At 38.6% G+C, this 18,693-nt stretch overlaps 1 protein-coding gene across 2 annotated transcripts in view; it reads left to right on the forward strand.

The window, feature by feature from the left end:
* The window catches only part of DNAI3 (dynein axonemal intermediate chain 3), a 93,307-nt gene that overhangs the window by 28,435 nt on the left and 46,179 nt on the right, over positions 1-18,693 (forward strand). For both annotated transcript variants that reach the window (XM_069571073.1, XM_069571146.1), the window contains exons 8-14: positions 1,583-1,699; positions 5,338-5,528; positions 6,289-6,413; positions 9,340-9,429; positions 11,084-11,170; positions 14,459-14,587; positions 17,313-17,386. In XM_069571073.1, the coding sequence (XP_069427174.1) occupies positions 1,583-1,699; positions 5,338-5,528; positions 6,289-6,413; positions 9,340-9,429; positions 11,084-11,170; positions 14,459-14,587; positions 17,313-17,386 (813 nt within the window). The remainder of the gene's footprint in view (positions 1-1,582; positions 1,700-5,337; positions 5,529-6,288; positions 6,414-9,339; positions 9,430-11,083; positions 11,171-14,458; positions 14,588-17,312; positions 17,387-18,693) is intronic.

Below are 18,693 nucleotides of genomic sequence, written 5' to 3' on the forward strand. Positions count from 1 at the left end.
TCTCTCCATCATCCTGTCTTCTGTGGACACTGATCTAGGCAGGGAAAAAAGAAGTTACTGTTCAATTAAATATGAGCAAAACTCTCTTTAGCACTCTTTTTGATTGCTATCCATTAATATACTTGCCTTTCAGAGACATGTTACTGACATTTGTTCGACAAACACAGATTACATACAACCTAAATTTTGGAGCACTTAAAGTGTGCTAGGCACTGTTTTACAAGCTTTGCGTCTATTAACACATTCAGTACTTACCATGACGCTGTGAGCTAGGGGACATTAAGAACTTCAATTAGAGATTAAAAAACAGGCACAGAGAGGTTCAATATTAGGTTGGCAAAAAAAAGTTCATTTGGGTTTTTCCGTATGATGTAACAGAAAAACCCAAACAAACTTTTCGGCCAACATGTAATTAATTAGCTCAGGGTCACATAGCTAGTAAGTGACAGAACCCAGCTTCAAAGCCAGGCAGCCTGTCACCAGAGTGCACTCTCTTAAGGATTGTATCATATGATCTTTCTACAGCCCCATACCCTAAAATCAAGAATCTCACCCAGTCTAGTGGGTGAGACTGACAAAGCCCAGAGGTATAAATACAATGTATAATGTCCAAGGGCAGAGGTGAATCCTGAGAGCAAACTGGCTGGAATAATTTCTCCCAGAATCCTGGTGTCATTCCTGCCAAAATGTAAATTATTTCTGGTTTTATACACTTAGAGCAGAGTTTCTCAACCTCAACACCACTGTCTGGATAATTCTCTGTTGTGGGTTGGGGGGCAGTGCCATCTTGCACTCTCTAGGGTGTTTAACGACATCTCTGGGCTCTATGCACTAGGTGCCAAAAGCACTTCCAGTTGCGACAACCAAAATTGTTTCCAGACATTACCAAATATTCCTGGATTGAGACGATGGCATAGGATCTCACTGGTTGAGAAACTCTGATTTAATGAAATGAAGAAAGAATGAAAAATAAATGTAACAAAATGTTAATAATTGAGAAGAGACTTGTGGACAGTGTGGGAAGGAGAGGGGGGACTAATTGAGAGAGTAGCACTGATATATACATACTAGCATATGCAAAATAAGTAGCTAATGGGAAGCTGCTATGAATATATAATATAGGGACCCAGCCTGGCAGCTCTGTTATGACCTAGAGAGGCAGGATGGGGAGGCAGTGGGAGGGAGGGGATATATATATGGCTGATTCATGTTGTTGTATGGCAAAAACTAACACAACATTGTGAAGCAATTATCTTCCAATTAAAGTTTTTAGAAATGTTAATAACTGATGAATCTGGGTGAAGAGTGTATGGGAATTTCTTATACCCTTCTTAAAACTCTTCTGTAAGTTTAAAATGGTATCTAAATTTTTTAAAATAAAGAACTTGCTGATTACATCAGGGAGAAATTCACAAATACTTTGAATGGCAGTTGGTATGTAAGGTAAAGAAAAAATTCAATATATAGAATTTAAATATAAAATAATATCTTAATATGGTCACAGAGAAAAATCTTTGACCTGCCATGACTTGTATTTGTCTTTGATCTAATTTTTGGTATTCAATTTCTTTTAATTTATTAGGACACATCCCAAAAATGCTACTACACAATATTATCCAAGAGAATTTTTGGAAGAAGAAAAAGAGGCATTGGGACAATCAAAGACTTTGACTGAGTTTCTTAACAGTGTGTCCACAAGGTAAAAATTGTGTATCAAATTAAAAAAAACATAAAATGTGTTTGTTTACTTATAATAAGAGACCTTAGAAAACAACTTCATACCTGATGTACAGGTAGAAAGTGTGAAGACAGTTCTTAGACACCCACGAACATGTGATACTTTCTACAGATTCTGTCTTCTTTCCGTTCTATTGCTAAGCAACATCCTAGACCTTCCAAGCTAGGGCCACACCAAACAGCATGAACCTGGAAGGTATATACTGTTGAACCTGTGAGGATGTTTTCCTAACAGTAAATTACCGTTTATTTACCATGGTTTCTATTATTTAAGTCTTTTTCCTGATTTTTCATGGGATTACAAAGATGGGGATGTTGTGGATGTTGAGGATGATCATCACCATGATAGGAATTTACAAAAATATATTTTAAATGAGAATCTGAATTCAGTTCAGATATAATTTTTGGATGTGCCATCCTTATCTCTAATTCCTATGTTGCTGCACTCTTATTGGCTCTGAAAGAGAAGTGTCTTCAGAACGCCCCCTTTACTCATACCAGGGCCCTAGGCAGACCCTGAGGACTTCTAACCAGAGAAAAAGTTTGAAGGTCTCATCAAGGTGATATCAGAGTTCAAATGAGTGAAACCAATGGTGGACAAGTCTGCCAGCTGTGCCAAAAGGTTGGGTTCCATTTTTTCCCAAAATTAAAGATTTGCTAGACAAATTCATACATAGCCCAAGTTAAGCTTTTTTTATTTTTAAGGAAACATTTTAAGAGTAAATGTCTTGAAAATTCCAACAACTCTCAAAAAGTTGTTACCTAGAGAGAATCTGGTTCAAATTTTCAGTATAATTATTCAGAAAGAGATTATTAACTATTTGCCACTCACTCACAACAAATATGCTATAGTTTTTCCTAGGTGGACAATTAGAAAGAAACCAGAATATCTGAGGTTTCTTTTCCTTTCCACACAAAAATTCAATAATTATTGAAATTTTCCTAAGAACACTAAAAATGAGAAGTCTGTCTATATACAATCAATTTTGAGGGAATAAATGCCCTATAGCCAATTCTCAATTATCTACACTGTGTATTATCTTTAGACTTGGACTTTTATTCTTCCCTTTCAATTGCCATACTTATGAAGAAAGGGATAGTGAAGAGCTTCATAATTCCTTCCATGAGATGTGGGGTGGAGGAGCCAGAACTATAAGAAAAAAGAGGGAAAATTGGTACAGGAATTTTAACAGCCCTGGCCAAGAATAAAAAAGAAACCCACATAACCATCACAGCCATGCTTCCCACTCTAGAACTGTTTTAAGGTTTGGTTAATTTTTTAAAATTAAAATAAACCTTGTTTTGTTCTGGAAGAGAACTCTTTTAGAAATGAGTTCCTTCCTTGTCATAGAATTTTGTCTAGAACAAACTAAAGCAAGCATTATTTGCAAAAGAAGAAAATGATCTGAGCAGAAAGTAAGAAACTTCAAGGGAGTTCAAAGCAACTGAGAAACATTCATCTTGAAGTTAAGAAAAAGAAAAAAACAATACCCATGGGCTTTCACTCAGACTGCAAGCTTTGCAAGCCTCAGATTCATCACGCTCAGGAACCACGCAGTGCAGTGCAGGGAAATCAAGAAACAGGAAACCAGAGAAAAGGTGTTGTCTTCACTTCTCCCTTGTGAGTTACTTCCCAGTGCAGGCTGAAACAGAAAGAAATGATTTTGAAAATGCTATTAATAACAAATGCTTCTACTTGAAACTGAGTTTAAACCTTGAAGCTCTGGGTGTGAAGCTGCCCTACACAGGGTGATTCAAGCGTTAATGTGCATATGAACCTCCTGGGCGTCTTGTTAAAATGCAGGTTCTGACTCAGTAGATCTGGGGTGGAACCTGTCACTCTGCATTTCTAATAGCTCCAGGTCATGGTGATACTGCTGGTCCAAGGAAATGCATCTAGTTTGAAAGATGAAGTACAAAAAGAATTTAGCCCAGAATATTCAATTGTGCAGTGAATGGCTGTTGTTGTTTAGTTGCTAAGTCCTGTCCGACTCTTTTGTGGGGACTGTAGCCTGCCAGGCTCCTTTGTCCATGGGATTTCCCAGGCAAGAATATTGAAGTGAGTTACCATTTTCTTCTCCGGGATATCTTATTGACCCAGGGATCAAACCCACGTCTCCTGTATTGGCCGGTGGATTCTTTACCAATGTGCTACCAGGGAAGCCCACAGTGAACAGCAGTGAATGATTAATGACAGAGGCGTTAAATTGTACCCTTGTTTAATGTGCTAGGAATATCTATTATGATACTTACTGCTTATATTTAATCATCTAACTAAAGGGTTCTTTTTTCTTTAGGAAATTCATAATTGAAAAATCACTCTTTCAACTTACTGTATTTATTTTTTAAAAATCAAGTTATTTGGACTTTTGATCATCAGGGTAAAACCTTGGGTGGCATTCTAATTGTGGGAAAGCTCCTAGAGGCCTTGGGAGTGGGCTGAGTTTTCAACCCTAAGCACATAAAGGGACAATAGACATTATAGCAACTTATAAAACAGGAACTTGTCAAGCTGAGTTCCTTAAATGAAGAAGAGTACTCAGATTGTTTTTCAAAGGAGCACTATTAGTACTTTTAGCAGGATAATTTTTCGTTTTTAGGGACTGTCTCATGCACTGTGGGAAGATTAGAAACAGAATTAAACACACTAGCACTTCCCAGATGCTGTGACAGCTAAAACCACCACACACACACATGCATATACACACATTTCTAAGCTCCAAATCTTCCCTTGAGAAACTCTCATTTGTTGTTTTGAATTACACATATAGTATAATTATTATACATACCAATATAATAATTATAGATAAATACAGTAATTAGCATACATGATCATTTGGTATTGAATATGGCTAAAAGAATTTGCTCTTTCTATCAATTTGGAGTTTTCCAAAAGCAGATGAATCAAGTTCAAAGTAGACATTTACTGAGAAGTTCACTGTGAAAAATGAAGGAAGAGGAAGCATGATTGAGCAGGAAGAGCTGCAGACAAAGTCTCAGCCAACCCAACAGAGGGCTGCAGAGGAAGACGGCCTGTTGGAGGAGTCCTGCCCAGGGCAGAGTCGGCAGCCCTGGAGCCTGCAGCCCCCGAGCTCTCATTGACCCACAGAGAGCATGACCTTGGCCGGAAAGCTGAGGCAGATTGTGATGCTGTTAGAGGCTACTGTGGGTTTCCCTGGTGGCTCAGTGTAAAGAATCTGCCGACCGTGCAGGAGATGCGAGTTTGAGCCCTGGGTTGGGAAATCCCCGGGAGGGGCATGGCAATCCACTTCAGTATTCTTGCCTAGAGGAACCCATGGACAGAGGAGCCTAGTGGGCTACAGTCCATGGGGTTGTAGAGTCAGGCATGACTGAAGCAACTGAGCACGCAGAGGCTGTCAGCTAACGTACCCTGGCACTAGAGGCTCTGAGTAGCACACTGCCATGAATTTTTTTCATGTAAGTCATTTAATATTTTACACAGGTATTAATCATTAATTATGAAATACAATGGAGAACATTTTTTTCTTTCAGTATAAATGAAGCAGGAGGAGCTGCTGGAAGACATATCACTGAATACTAACATTCAACCTCTTAATTCTTTTCTCATTTACAAAATAGTGTGGAAATCGCCCTACAGCAAAATGAAATCATGAATACATTTATTCATGACTGGAAATGCCTGGCAGAAGAAGAAAGCACCTTTGGGGATAAGACGGATACCCATCTGAAAGAGTACCAGTCCTTTACTGACCTTCACAGCCTAACCGAGAAGATGATCACCTGCGTCTCCTGGCATCCGGTCATCTACGGTGAGGCAGAGTCTTGACTGGGATTCCCTCCTGGGATGACATCAGAATAACCTGTTGCTTTTATATGTAAAGTTGCAAACTGGCTCACTTCCAATAAGACAGTCTCTATTCCTGAGTGCCTGCACCTGCCAAGAGCTTTCTTCACCCTCCCTTCATCTCTTCTCCCAGCTACCTTTTGGGACCACACTGTGGTCTGTACTTTATGAGAGGACCAGAGCTCCCACGTTGCCCAGCTGGTGTAATGCCAAATCTGGATTTGACTGGGACTTGTTGGGCTCCCAAGGCTAGCTTCACTCCCTGCAACACTCTGCCTCTCTGATTACTGGGCAAGATAAGAGACGCAGCTCCTTTAAAGTGCTTAGCAGCTAAGTGGGTAGGAATGTGCGAGGGCGGAACGATGGACAGAACCAGCCTTGCTCTCTTTCTTCCTCCTTTCCTGCCCAGCGTTGGCCCTCTCCTCACAAAAACAAACATCTTTTGTTCTTACTAAGTCTTCAAAGTGTACCATTGATTTTATATCAACAGTCCATCTCAATTTGGACCAGCCACAGTCAAGTGCTAATAAGCAACAGTGGCTACTGGCAACCAATGTATTATTAGACAGTACAGCTCTAACAATACTCTTGGTCTCCTGTAGAATATTTTTACACAGGTTCCATTAAATGGAAGTGAACAGTGCCTATGGAGAAAATCAAAACCTGAAAACAGTTCTCTGTGCACAATGGCTGCAGATTTTAATTCCCAGTTGTGTTCCAAACAGGGCTAATAGCTGTGTCAGTGGCTGTACGACTGTCCTTTGAAGAGAGGGTCCACTTTTCTGGTAAATTATTGCTGCAACCATCACTGATTCTTTTCTGGAGTTTCTCCGATCCCATACATCCTCAGGTAATACAGGAGAGTCATCCATATGGTCTAAAAATTTCAAATACTGCTTTCACATATCTTTAGCAGTTTTAATTGCAAATCATTTTATAATCACTTAAGGTTGTAAACCCCTATAAAGCTAGGCTTTCTTCGGAATTTTTTTTCATTCAATTTGAGCAAAACTCAAGTTTACACTCAGCTTATTGAAAAAGTTTATTGAACAAATAAAAATATTATTTTAAAAAATATTATAAGAGAAATGTTCAATTGATTTTAAAAGAGCAAACTCTTTTATGGGCTTTATTTCAATACTAATTGTTCAAATGCAAAGAGACTAGTTTCCCATGAACTCCGTCAATTCCAAGGATCACCAGCAGGAGGTAGTAATGAGTAAAGATAACTGTGTGGGGGATGGTGGGGAGTGGTGGGGACTGTGGCTCTGGAGAGTGCACAGCCCATCTGTGGGGACAGTACTCTTCAGCTGTTGCTGTCAAGTGGTCCCACTTGTCGACAGAATCCAGCAATTTTGTGTGAGATCTCCCAAGTTTTAAATGCCTCAACTAAAACTAAACCAAAACACACAGCAATCCAAATAAAATAGGCTGATGGCTGGGTTTACCCCCCACAGTGTTCAATTTCCAATGTCTGCTCAAGATGAGTTCTGTTTAGGGGGAGGGAGTTTATAGTATTAAATTAAGTTTTCTCAACATACTTAAATATATTAATATTTTGTTTCTATAAAGCATTGTATAACTTAAGTTTCCCTAATGAGCCTTCAGTTCAGTTCAGTTGCTTAGTCGTGTAACTCTTTGTGACCCCATGAACCGCAGCACGCCAGGCCTCCCTGTCCATCACCAACTCCCAGAGTCCACCCAAACTCATGTCCATTGAGTCAGTGATGCCATCCAACCATCTCATCCTCTGTCGTCCCCTTCTCCTCCTGCCCCCAATCTTTCCCAGCATCAGGGTCTTTTCAAATGAGTCACTCTTCACATCAGGGGCCCAAAGTATTGGAGTGTCAGCTTCAACATCATTCCTTCCAGTGAACACCCAGGACTGATCTGCTTTAGGATGGACTGGTTGGATCTCCTTGCAGTCCAAGGGGCTCTCAAGAGTCTTCTCCAACACCACAGTTCAAAAGCATCAATTCTTTGGCGCTCAGCTTTCTTTATAGTCCAACTCTCATATCCATATATGACCATTGGAAAAACCATAGCCTTGACTAGACGGACCTTTGTTGACAAAGTAATGTCCCTGTCCCTGCTTTTTAATATGCTATCTAGATTGGTCATAACTTTCCTTCCAAGGAGTAAGTGTCTTTGAATTTCATGGCTGCAATCACCATCTGCTGTGATTTTGGAGCCCCGCAAAATAAAGTCTGACACTGTTTCCACTGTTTCCCCATCTATTTCCCATGAAGTGATGGAACCAGATGCCGTGATCTTAGCTTTCTGAATGTTGAGTTTTAAGCCAACTTTTTCACTCTCCTCTTTGACTTTCATCAAGAGGCCCTTTAGTTCTTCACTTTCTGCCATAAGGGTGATGTCATCTGCATATTTGAGGTTATTCATATTTCTCCCGGCAATTTTCATTCTGGCTTGTACTTCCTCCAGCTCAGCGTTTCTCATGATGTGCTCTGCATAGAAGTTAAATAAGCAGGGTGACAATATACAGCCCTGACGTACTCCTTTTCCTATTTGGAACCAGTCTGTTGTTCCATGTCCAGTTCTAACTGTTGCTTCCTGACCTGCGTGCAGGTTTCTCAAGAAGCAGGTCAGGGGGTCTGGTATTCCCATCTCTCTCAGAATTTTCCAGCCTTAGCCTCCCCTCTTCTTCCTTAATTCATCTGAATAGAGACAGTTTTTACTGCTAGAGAGTCTAGATGCTTTAATTATCATAGATACTGAGATCAAAACGACAGTTCTGTCATTCTTCCTCCTTGGCCTTCTTACCACAAGAATGGTGCCATCTCTCACAGGGGTTTTCTAGCATTTTCCAGTAGTGTAGAACTACTCTCCATCCCATGCCATGGAAGGGTGGCTGAACCTCCTGGCAAATAGGAAGAGCAAAGAAACCCTCTCCTTTCCTGTATTTTGAAGAATAATTTTTAAGAGATATGCAAATATTTTCTTAATGATATAATGCAAGTGATTTTGTCTTTGTTCTAATCAAAACTATAAGAAAGTATTAAAAGACTTTATTTTCAAAAGTAGAGTTTTCTCTAGAATTCACAAAATACCAAATAAACCAAGATAATCCACCCCAATTCCAATTTGAAATCTTTAGCTCAGTGCTGGTAAACCAGTGACCTTTGGAACCTATAGTTTTGGTCATTAATGTTTAAAGAAGAGTGATACCCATGCAGGTGTTGAGCTTGGTGGTGACACAGTAGCACAGATGCTAAGTATGGTTAGTGTATCTATTTCCTCACACTGCTATATTCCTTGCAGAGCTTCCTCCCTACCCCCCAGGCACTTGATTTTGTTTATGGGTTCTGTATTATTTTAAAATTTGAAATAATATCACTGGCAACTCCATCATCTATTTTTGTTCATACGTTTTATTTTTGAGTGCTCATTCTGTGCCATGCTAGTATCTACAGATGGAAATAAATCATACAAATATCCTGACCTCCCATAGCTTGCTCTCCACACTTTTCAGAAGCACTGACTTCATAGTCATTATTTATTTTAAAAAATAATAACACTGATCCACGGGGGGTGGAGGAGGGGAGACCAGGTCTCCTTAAGAACTCTGCTCTCATGTGCTTGATCAACGTCCAGAATAAAACTCAGCAAAAGCAGCTTCCGCTCCGCAGGTAGAATTCTGGGAATGGACTCCATGTGCATGTTTTTAAAATTAGACTTTTGACTTTATTAATATTGTTTTCTTGCTATGATCATAATAGTTTTTCTCATTCTCTCTTGAATTTGGTGATTTACCTTAGTTAATGCTGGAGAGCCCAGATGACATCTTCTGCTTCCAGTTCTGTCCGACTGACCCTAATATCATTGCTGGTGGCTGCATAAATGGGCAGGTACATCTGGGTTTTATTTTTCAGCTCTTTATTAATTTAGGCAGAATTCTGTTATACATTTTGACTGGTTATTTTTTTGAACTTAAGGGTTCAATTCAGCAGAGGAAAGACATGCCAATTGCATGCCAATCACCATACCAGGAACCGGGGTATAAAAATGTGGTAGATATGGCATCTAGGCTCAAAATGTCCACAGGATAACCCAGTTATATGGTAACTGGAAGAAAACCAGGTCAGATCTATTTGTGTTGCTGAACTAGAACCATATATTATGTAAGATTCCAGGGAAGAACAAAAACCATAGGCATAATACCTCTTGGCCAGGAGGCCTCTTCTGAAATTTCTCTAGGGGTAGGAGTTAGGGAATGATCCAGGGTTTAAACAGAATTCTCTGGAAAACATACCTATATCACTGAATTTATGTGTATATAATTTGACACCTTTTTAAAATTATGTAATTTGTATAAAACTTAGATTCTCTCTTCCAATTGCCTGTTTATCCAACAAAACAAAACAAAAAGCTTATGGCTATTTTATGATCAAAGTTTAAGTTCATTGTGATATAGTGAATTTGACCATTACAAGGGTATAATGACCTTTTATCATGTGGCTAGGAAAGCTTTTTTGTGATTGAAATGTAAATGACTGCATCATCCATGCTCATTTATCGAGAAGCAAAACATCTAAGTAAACTAATTTTCTTCCATGGTTTTGTTCAACAATAACTGGTGGTTATAATGAGAATCCAGAGCACATCCTCCAAGCCCCACAAATACTGCCCTCTTTACTGATTGAGAATGGGACACAACTTTTCACAATATTTTAGAAAAGCAAATGATGAAAATAAAATCAGCCACAATTTTGTAATCCTGATCTTTTAGCATATGGAAATGACTTTTAATCATTGAAAATTATTCTAGCATTGCACATTCTACTTTGTCCTGATTTTACAAAAAATGACCATCAATATATATGCAGATTCATAGCTGGCCATGCTGCTGCTACTGCTGTATAGTCGTTAAGTTGTGTCTGACTCTGCAACCCCATGGACTGTAGCCCACCAAACTCCTCTGTCCATGGAATTCTCCAGGCAAGAATACTGGAGTAGGTAACCGTTTCATTCTCCAGGGGGATCTTCCTGATCTAGGGATCAAACCCAGGTCTCCTGCTGGCAGGTGGATTCTTTACCACTGAACCACCTGGGAAGCCCTGGAATTGGCCATGATATTCAGTGAAATAGAAATCATCATTTCCTAGCCTTTCAGTCAATTTTGAGTGTTTGTACTTAATTCTGGAGAACAGACTTTTCTCCTGGGTCTAAAGCAGTTATCCCCATAATCAGTACATTCCTCCACACAGAGGAAGAGCTGTTCCCGAAGCAGAGAGAATTGCATGATGTGTATCTTGGATTAAAAAATTTTGGCATTCATTAACACAAGCACAAAAAAGAGCTGAAAAGGCTTTTATAGAGAACAAAACTTTTCTATATTACCTTTAAAAGTTGCTGACTTAGGATATAGGCTATTTTTTATTATCCTCCCAAGGTGATTGATTTCTCAGAGTGCATACAGTACCAATAGATTTTTTTAAATGTTCAAGACTCAATTTGCTAATTCCTAAAACTATGTTATAATAATATTTATTTCTCTTTTAGGTTGTCATGTGGGATATTACTGCACATGCAGATCGAATAGAAAATATCAAAGCAGGTGGTAGTAGAAGTAAAAAAGTCACTCTCAAGGTTAGTTTTTATAACTTTTCACCTGCGAGTTTATTCCATTCAGGAGTTTATCAAAAAGTATATGACAAGGTTGCCAAGCTAAACAAAGATTCAACAGAAAAAAAGTATTATTTCCTGTCTTCACATCTGCTGCAGACACGTTTTGTGTTCCTTTTATGTAGGTCCTTGAAACAATAGAATGGGAAAGACTAGAGATACCTTCAAGAAAATTAGAGGTACCAAGGGAACATTTCATGCAAAGATGGGTACAATAAAGGACAGAAATGGTACAGACCTAACAGAGGCAGAAGATATTAAGAAAAGGTGGCAAGAATCCACAGAAAAACTATACAAAAAAGATCTTCATGACCCAGATAATCACGATGGTGTGATCACTCACCTAGAGCCAGACATCCTGCAATGCAAAGTCAAGTGGGCCTTAGGAAGCATCACTACAAACAAAGCTAGTGGAGGTGATGGAATTCCAGTTGAGCTAATTCAAATCCTGAAAGATGATGCTGTGAAAGTGCTGCACTCAGTACCAGCAAATTTGGAAAACTCAGCAGTGGCCATGGGACTGGAAAAGGTCAGCTTTCATTCCAAGCCCAAAGAAAGGCAGTGCCAAAGAATGCTCAAACTACTGCACATTTGCACTCATCTCACACACTAGTAAAGTAATGCTCAGAATTCTCCAAGCCAGGCTTCAACAATATGTGAACTGTGAACTTCCAGATGTCCAAGGTGGATTTAGAAAAGGGAGAGGAACCAGAGATCAAACTGCCAACATGTGCTGGATCATCAAAAAAGCAAGAGACTTCCAGAAAAACATCTATTTCTGCTTTATTGACTATGCCAAAGCCTTTGACTGTGTGGATCACAATAAATTGTGGAAAATTCTGAAAGAGATGGGAATACCAGACCACCTAACCTGCCTTCTGAGAAATCTGTATGCAGGTCAAGAAGTAACAGTTAGAACTGGACATAGAATAACAGACTTGTTCCAAATAAGGAAAGGAGCATGTCAAGGCTGTATATTGTCACCCTGCTTATTTAACTTATATGCAGAGTACATCATGAGAAACGCTGGGCTGGTTAAAACACAAACTGGAATCAAGATTTCCAGGAGAAATATCAATAACCTCAGATATGCAGATGGTACCACCCTTATGGTAGAAAGTGAAGAAGAACTAAAGAGCCACTTGATGAAAGTGAAAGAGGAGAGCAAAAAAGTTGGCTTAAAGCTCAACATTCAGAAAACTAAGATCATGGCATCTTGTCCCATCACCTCGCTGTAAATAGATAGGGAAACAATGGAAACAGTGACAGAATTTATTTTGGGGGGCTCCAAAATCACTGCAGATGGTGACTGCAGCCATGAAATTAAAAGACGCTTACTCCTTGGAAGGAAAGTTATGACCAACCTAGACAGCATATTAAAAAGCAGAGACATTACTTTGTCAACAAAGGTCCGTCTAGTCAAAGACATGGTTTTTCCAGTAGTCATGTATGGATGTGAACTGCTGCTGCTGTTAAGTTGTGTCAGTAGTGTCTGACTCTGTGCAACCCTATAGACAGCAGCCTACCAGGCTGCGCCATCCCTGGGATTCTTCAGGCCAGAACACTGGAGTGGGTTGCCATTTCCTTCTCCAACATGGATGTGAGAGTTGAACTATAAAGAAAGCTGAGTGCCAAAGAATTGATGGTTTGAACTGTGGTGTTGAAGAAGACTCTTGAGAGTCCCTTGGACTGCAAGGAGATCCAACCAGTCCATCCTAAATGAAATCAGTCCTGAGTATTCATTGGAAGGACTGATGCTGAAGCTGAAACTCCAATACTTTGGCCACCTGACGGGAAGAACTGACTCATTGGAGAAGACCCTAATGTTGGGAAAGATTGAATGTGGGAGGAGAAGGGGACAACAGAGGATGAGATGGTTGGAGGGCATCACTGACTCAATGGACATGAGTTTGAATAAGCTCCAGAAGCTGGTGATGGACAAGGAAGCCTGGCATGCTGCAATTGATGGATCGTAAAGAGTCAGACATGACTGAGCAACTGAACTGAACTGAGGCCCTTGATAAAAAACACCACAAAGCAGAATGTACTGTCTATCCCAGGAGTTCTTTTTTGTGGTCACTGTTGTTAAATAAAGGAGCCAAGGGATTCTCTAAAGTGATGCAGTTGAAAAAGCACTGGAGAGAAACTCCACGTATCCAGGCTCTAGATCAAAGTTTCATGAGTTTGGGTATGTTCCCCTACCCCCGAATACCCCCAAGCATTGATTTTCTTGCATATAAAATGAGTTACAATCCTTCTTGGTAATAATATGCTCTGACTTGTGAAGCCATGGATTCTGCCAAGAGGTCTGGGAAGAGATGCTTCAGCTCCCAGCTCAGTACTCACCTACCATTTGTACATTCCCATCCCCAGTCCTTCAACCTGAGCATCACAGATCTCCAACCAAGAAACCATGGATGTTGTCTTCTGTGCACTTAAAAAAAAACACTCCTTCAAAAATGGGATCTCATTGGTTCTTTTGGGTATGGGTCATTTATTCTTGTAAAAAGTTTAGAGGTAAAATCTTAGACTAAACTGAAGTGGAAAGAAGCTAATCTAATTAGGGGCTTCCCAGGTGGGGCAGTGGTAAAGAACCCACCTGCCAATGCAGGAGATGGCAGAGATGATCCCTGGGTTGGAAAAATCCCCTGGAGTACGAAATGGCAACCCGCTACAGTATTCTTGTGTGTGTGTGTGCATGTGTACTCTGAAAGAAACATTTATTATGCTCATGGATTCAGTGGGGAGGCTTTTAGAATGGGCTTAATGGGTTGGCTTGTTTCTGTTCCACTCTCTTTGGTGCCTCATCTGGGGAGACTGGCGTCTTGAAGAAGGGGGCTGCTTGATAACTTGGGGTGGGATCATCCGAAGGCATCTTCGCTCACATACTTGAGGGGCGATGCTGGCTTTTGACCCAGGCTTCCCCAGGCCTTTGATGGGTACAGGTGCACCACATGGTGGCTCCTGGGAGTGTCTTCACATGACTACTTCAGGCTTTCTTCTAGAACATCATAGAGAGTCACTTCCACTGCGCGTTCCAGTATTATTGCCTGGAAAAGCTCCCTGGGAACTGAAGCGGAAAGAAGATAATCTAATTACCTAACTATATAATACATAGAAATACTAATTTATGTTTTTCTTTGAACTGGTATTTCTTCAAATTATTGATTTTAATTGGAATGATACATTAAGTATGAGTTCCTTCATCAGCTCTCTGAAATCAGCACGTAACTTTCTTGTAACATTTTACAGCCTATGTTTCTCCTTGAACCAGAGAATAATAAAGAAGCAATGTATATCAGACACTGTGCAGTCTCCTCAATAGAAAGTGGACATAGGAAAGTAATTACAGATATACATTGGCTGCCTGATACATTTGAGGTGAGTCTTGATGGCTTCATACTTTTCGCCTGCTGACTTGTAGGTTTTTGGAAAATTTTATTCAAAGAGGATGTTTCAAGTCAACAATTTATCTGCATTTAAATTGTGAATTACCAGGAACTAAACATCACACACTGTCACTGTTGACAAACCAAGATCTGATTTGGGAATGAGAAGAAGGCCAGGGTTTCAACTTCCATGTTTTATAAACCACTGAAAAATGTAGGTAGTGTCAACACTAATATAATACAAAAATGGAGAAAATGAAGGTTGTAAAAATAGAAACAAATATTTTACACCTTCGCGAATTTAAATTTTATGATTTCAGCTGTTTAGAGCAGACAACTCTGAAGATCTGTGACATGTGATAATGTGTCATTTTGCAAGGTGGTCTTGAATTGAGTGCACCGTGAGGCTGATAGGTGAAAACTCTCGACACTTGCGCTGTGAGTGAGTCTGGCTGACTGCCCAGCATTTGTGCTGCAGTTTCACTTTGTAGTTCTGTGCTTTACCTGCAAAGTCTGGTGTTTGTGAATCTGAAAACAAATAAACCTCCCAAATGTTTCCCTCAAGAAACTAGGGGTCTATTATGTATTTTGAAAAATTAAAAGATAAGAATATTGAAGAACATTCTAAAAACTTAGAGTTTTGAAGGTAGAAGGCAATGGCACCCCACTCCAGTACTCTTGCCTGGAGAATCCCATGGATGGAGGAGCCTGGTAGGCTGCCGTCTATGGGGTCGCAAAGAGTCGGACACGACTGAGCGACTTCACTTTCACTTTTCACTTTCATGCATTGGAGAAGGAAATGGCAACCCACTCCAGTGTTCTTGCCTGGAGAATCCCAGGGATGGGGGAGCCTGGCGGGCTGCCGTCTATGGGGTCGCACAGAGTCGGACATGACTGAAGTGGCTTAGCAGCAGCAGCAGAGTTATGAACGGTGATTAGCCCTTCAGGGTATTCAAGTGGATTTTGCAAAAATACTATTACTTTTCAAAGTTCTAATGGGCCAAAATAAATACAATGAATCAGAATATCATAATCCTGGAATCTATAGTTTTCTAAGCTAAATTATATTGAAAGAAATTTAAAATATGCACATGTAATTTTTTTAATTAAAAAATAAAGAGCAAGTAGCAAAATGAAGAAAAACATTTGCCCCAAATATGGTAAATACAAATTCCCAGTAAATAAGCTAAAGACATATACTGAAAAACAATTAACAGATAAACAGGAACATCATTCAGAGTTTCTAATAATCAAAGAAATTAATCATAAAGCAACAATAATGTATTCTTTTGGACCTATTTAATTCTTACATGAGACTTTCAAGTATTATCTTGTGTTAGAAAAGATGAAATGGTGAAATCAATAAACTCTAACATTACTGGTTTCAATATAAAAATTTTAGAATACAGTTAGCCAATGTGGTTCTCAAATCATTCACATTTTCAAAGTTTTTGACCATTAATACAAAATTTGGGGAATTTATATGAAGAAATAATCCAATTTATACAAAGAAATCCAATTTATATCCTAAGATACACAGTCACATATGTATCTTGACAAATCATGTCAAAGTATATCCATGAAAAAGATTGGAAAAGAATATAAGGTAGAATTATATTTGATTTTAAAAACTTCTATTTCTCAAACTTTCATAATATGATTATATTTTGTTTTTTTTTCAATCATTAATGCATAAAGCGCCAGAGTAAGTGCAAGTCTGGAGTCTTGAGGTTCCTACAAGAGGGAAGCCTTATTAGAGGGAAAGGAAACATGGGTTCCTGCTTGTTTATCAATCTCAGTGGAAGGTGACAGCTGTAACTGAACCTGACTGGGCTCAGGCCACACAGCAGAGTCAGCCAGGTTTCCAGGGTCCTCGCTCCTGTGACGCCAGCAGACCTTACCACTGCAGCACCTGCATTCTTCTCCCATCCCTACTTTTACTGTTTATTTCCGTTTTGCCCATCAGTTCTATCGGGTAGATAGGGTATTGGGAAAAGTCATTTTTTCCTGTTGATTTGAGAGTAGTGCTGTCATAGGTTGCCACAAAAAATCTTTAACCTCCTTTGAGAGCTGGCTGGTTGGAAACGTGGACCGTCAGGACTCTAAGCCACTAACCTTCCTTGGACTCCTCTGTGTGCTAGCAGAGTTGTGCCACTACTTACTGAAAGAATGCAGGTGCCCAGCATTCACTGCATGCTGTCTCTAATTTAACACCAAGCCTCTTATCTATTGATCTTACCTGCTTAACAATCTCATAAAAGCACCTATGTTCAGCTCCATAATTAACAGTGAAAAACCGAATGCATTTCTGCTTTTCTATTACATTCTGCATTTCTAATACATTTCTATTACATTTCTAATAATAATAGTAATGAAGTTATGGCATATCATCTGTATATTAAAAACCAGAATGGTTTATGACTACATAGGTAAGTTTTCAAATTGCAGTAACTGAAAAATCTTAGGATGGAAATTTATATTCATACTAACTAAAACTAATTTTAAAATGTAAAAATGCTTCTGTGAAAAAGGACTGGAAAAGATGTATGTCAGAATTATACTTGATTTCAAAACCTTCCAGTTCCCAAATTCTGTGTTTGTATTATGTTCTTTTAAAAAATGTTAAAGAAGAAAAAATTTTAACATAAAAAGCTTTGAGAAAAAAGTCATCACTGTTCTAGGTACACAGAACTTATTTCTAGCATTTTTAAAAATAGATTAACAGATTGGGAAACGTCTTTGAAAATCGAAGTGGAATATCCTGTCAACTTGTCACTTGTTCGGCAGACTGGTATGTCTTATTTTAATCATTACCTATTTGTTTTCAAACAATATCTTTATCTGATGCTTATTAGATTATTGTGCTCTTCTGTTCCTTAAATAATCTTTGTTGCAGCAATTAAGCCTAATTAACTAAAGCCTAATTAACTAACTATATTGTTGCTGGTTTTAAAAAAATCTTCTTATGGATACGAATATATTGTAAAAAGAAGAATGAACTAGATTTCATGATTGGTAATATTGTATAAACATTATCCATAATTATTCTGGTTCTTCATAGTCACATATTTGAAATTTTGCAATGTTTGTTTATATTCAATTTTATCTTACATTTATGAAGATGACAACATTTAATTGGGAAAGTTTCTTTTAGAAGGTGGAAGAGTCTTGCATTTTTTATTGAACATTTATTACAAGTGTTTTTATAAATAATTCAGTAACTATATTGAAAAATATTTATTTTTAAAACTTATATCCTTCAATTTATAGAACTGAAAATTCATAGTGAAATAGGACATATGAATGGGAATAGTATTATCTACATCCAGATACTAGCAAAACTTTACAATTCCAAATAGAAATCACAACACCTTAAGCTTTAGGCACTGATTGCAGCAGAAGCAGCTATGGAATGGCAGATGAAGGCATAAAAAATTGAATTAATTAACCCTGTGGTCATGTATTGGGTACAGTTCTGTGATTACAAGCAACAGAAATTGACCATAGTTACCTTAAGTGAACAAACTTAATTTATTGGAAGTTTATGCCAATGCTGTAATACATGCTTTAGCAGGTTAACTCTTTTTATATTGCCAATAACCCTGAAAAAATACTTATGGATCAAGGAAATGAGGCTTTGAAGGCAAATACATCATCTATCTATAGCTCACTATGTATATAGTGAATAGCCAGAATGAATGGCCAGCCTCTTCCATCAGAAGGGATCGGTTCCAACAACTGTATAACTGTTCAAGATTCAGAGAAGAGGTAAACCCAGAAATAAACCCATACATATGTGGTCAACTGATTTTCAACAAGGGTACCAAGGCAATTTAGTGGAGGAAAATAGTGTTTCAACAAATGGTGCTAGGACAAATGGGTATTCACCTGTAAAAGAATTACCTCATACTCTATATAAAAATTAATTGATTCATGTTAATGTATGGCAAAACCAATACAATATTGTAAAGTAATTAGCCTCCAATTAAAATAAATTTATATTAAAAAATTAATCGAAAATGAAATAAAGAGCTAAATGTAAGAGTTAAAACTAAACAGCTCTTAGAAAAAAACACGGACACACATAAATATAAGTGT

The sequence above is a fragment of the Ovis canadensis genome, chromosome 1 (assembly GCF_042477335.2).
Source record: "Ovis canadensis isolate MfBH-ARS-UI-01 breed Bighorn chromosome 1, ARS-UI_OviCan_v2, whole genome shotgun sequence".
In the NCBI taxonomy this organism is placed as follows: Eukaryota; Metazoa; Chordata; class Mammalia; order Artiodactyla; family Bovidae; genus Ovis; species Ovis canadensis.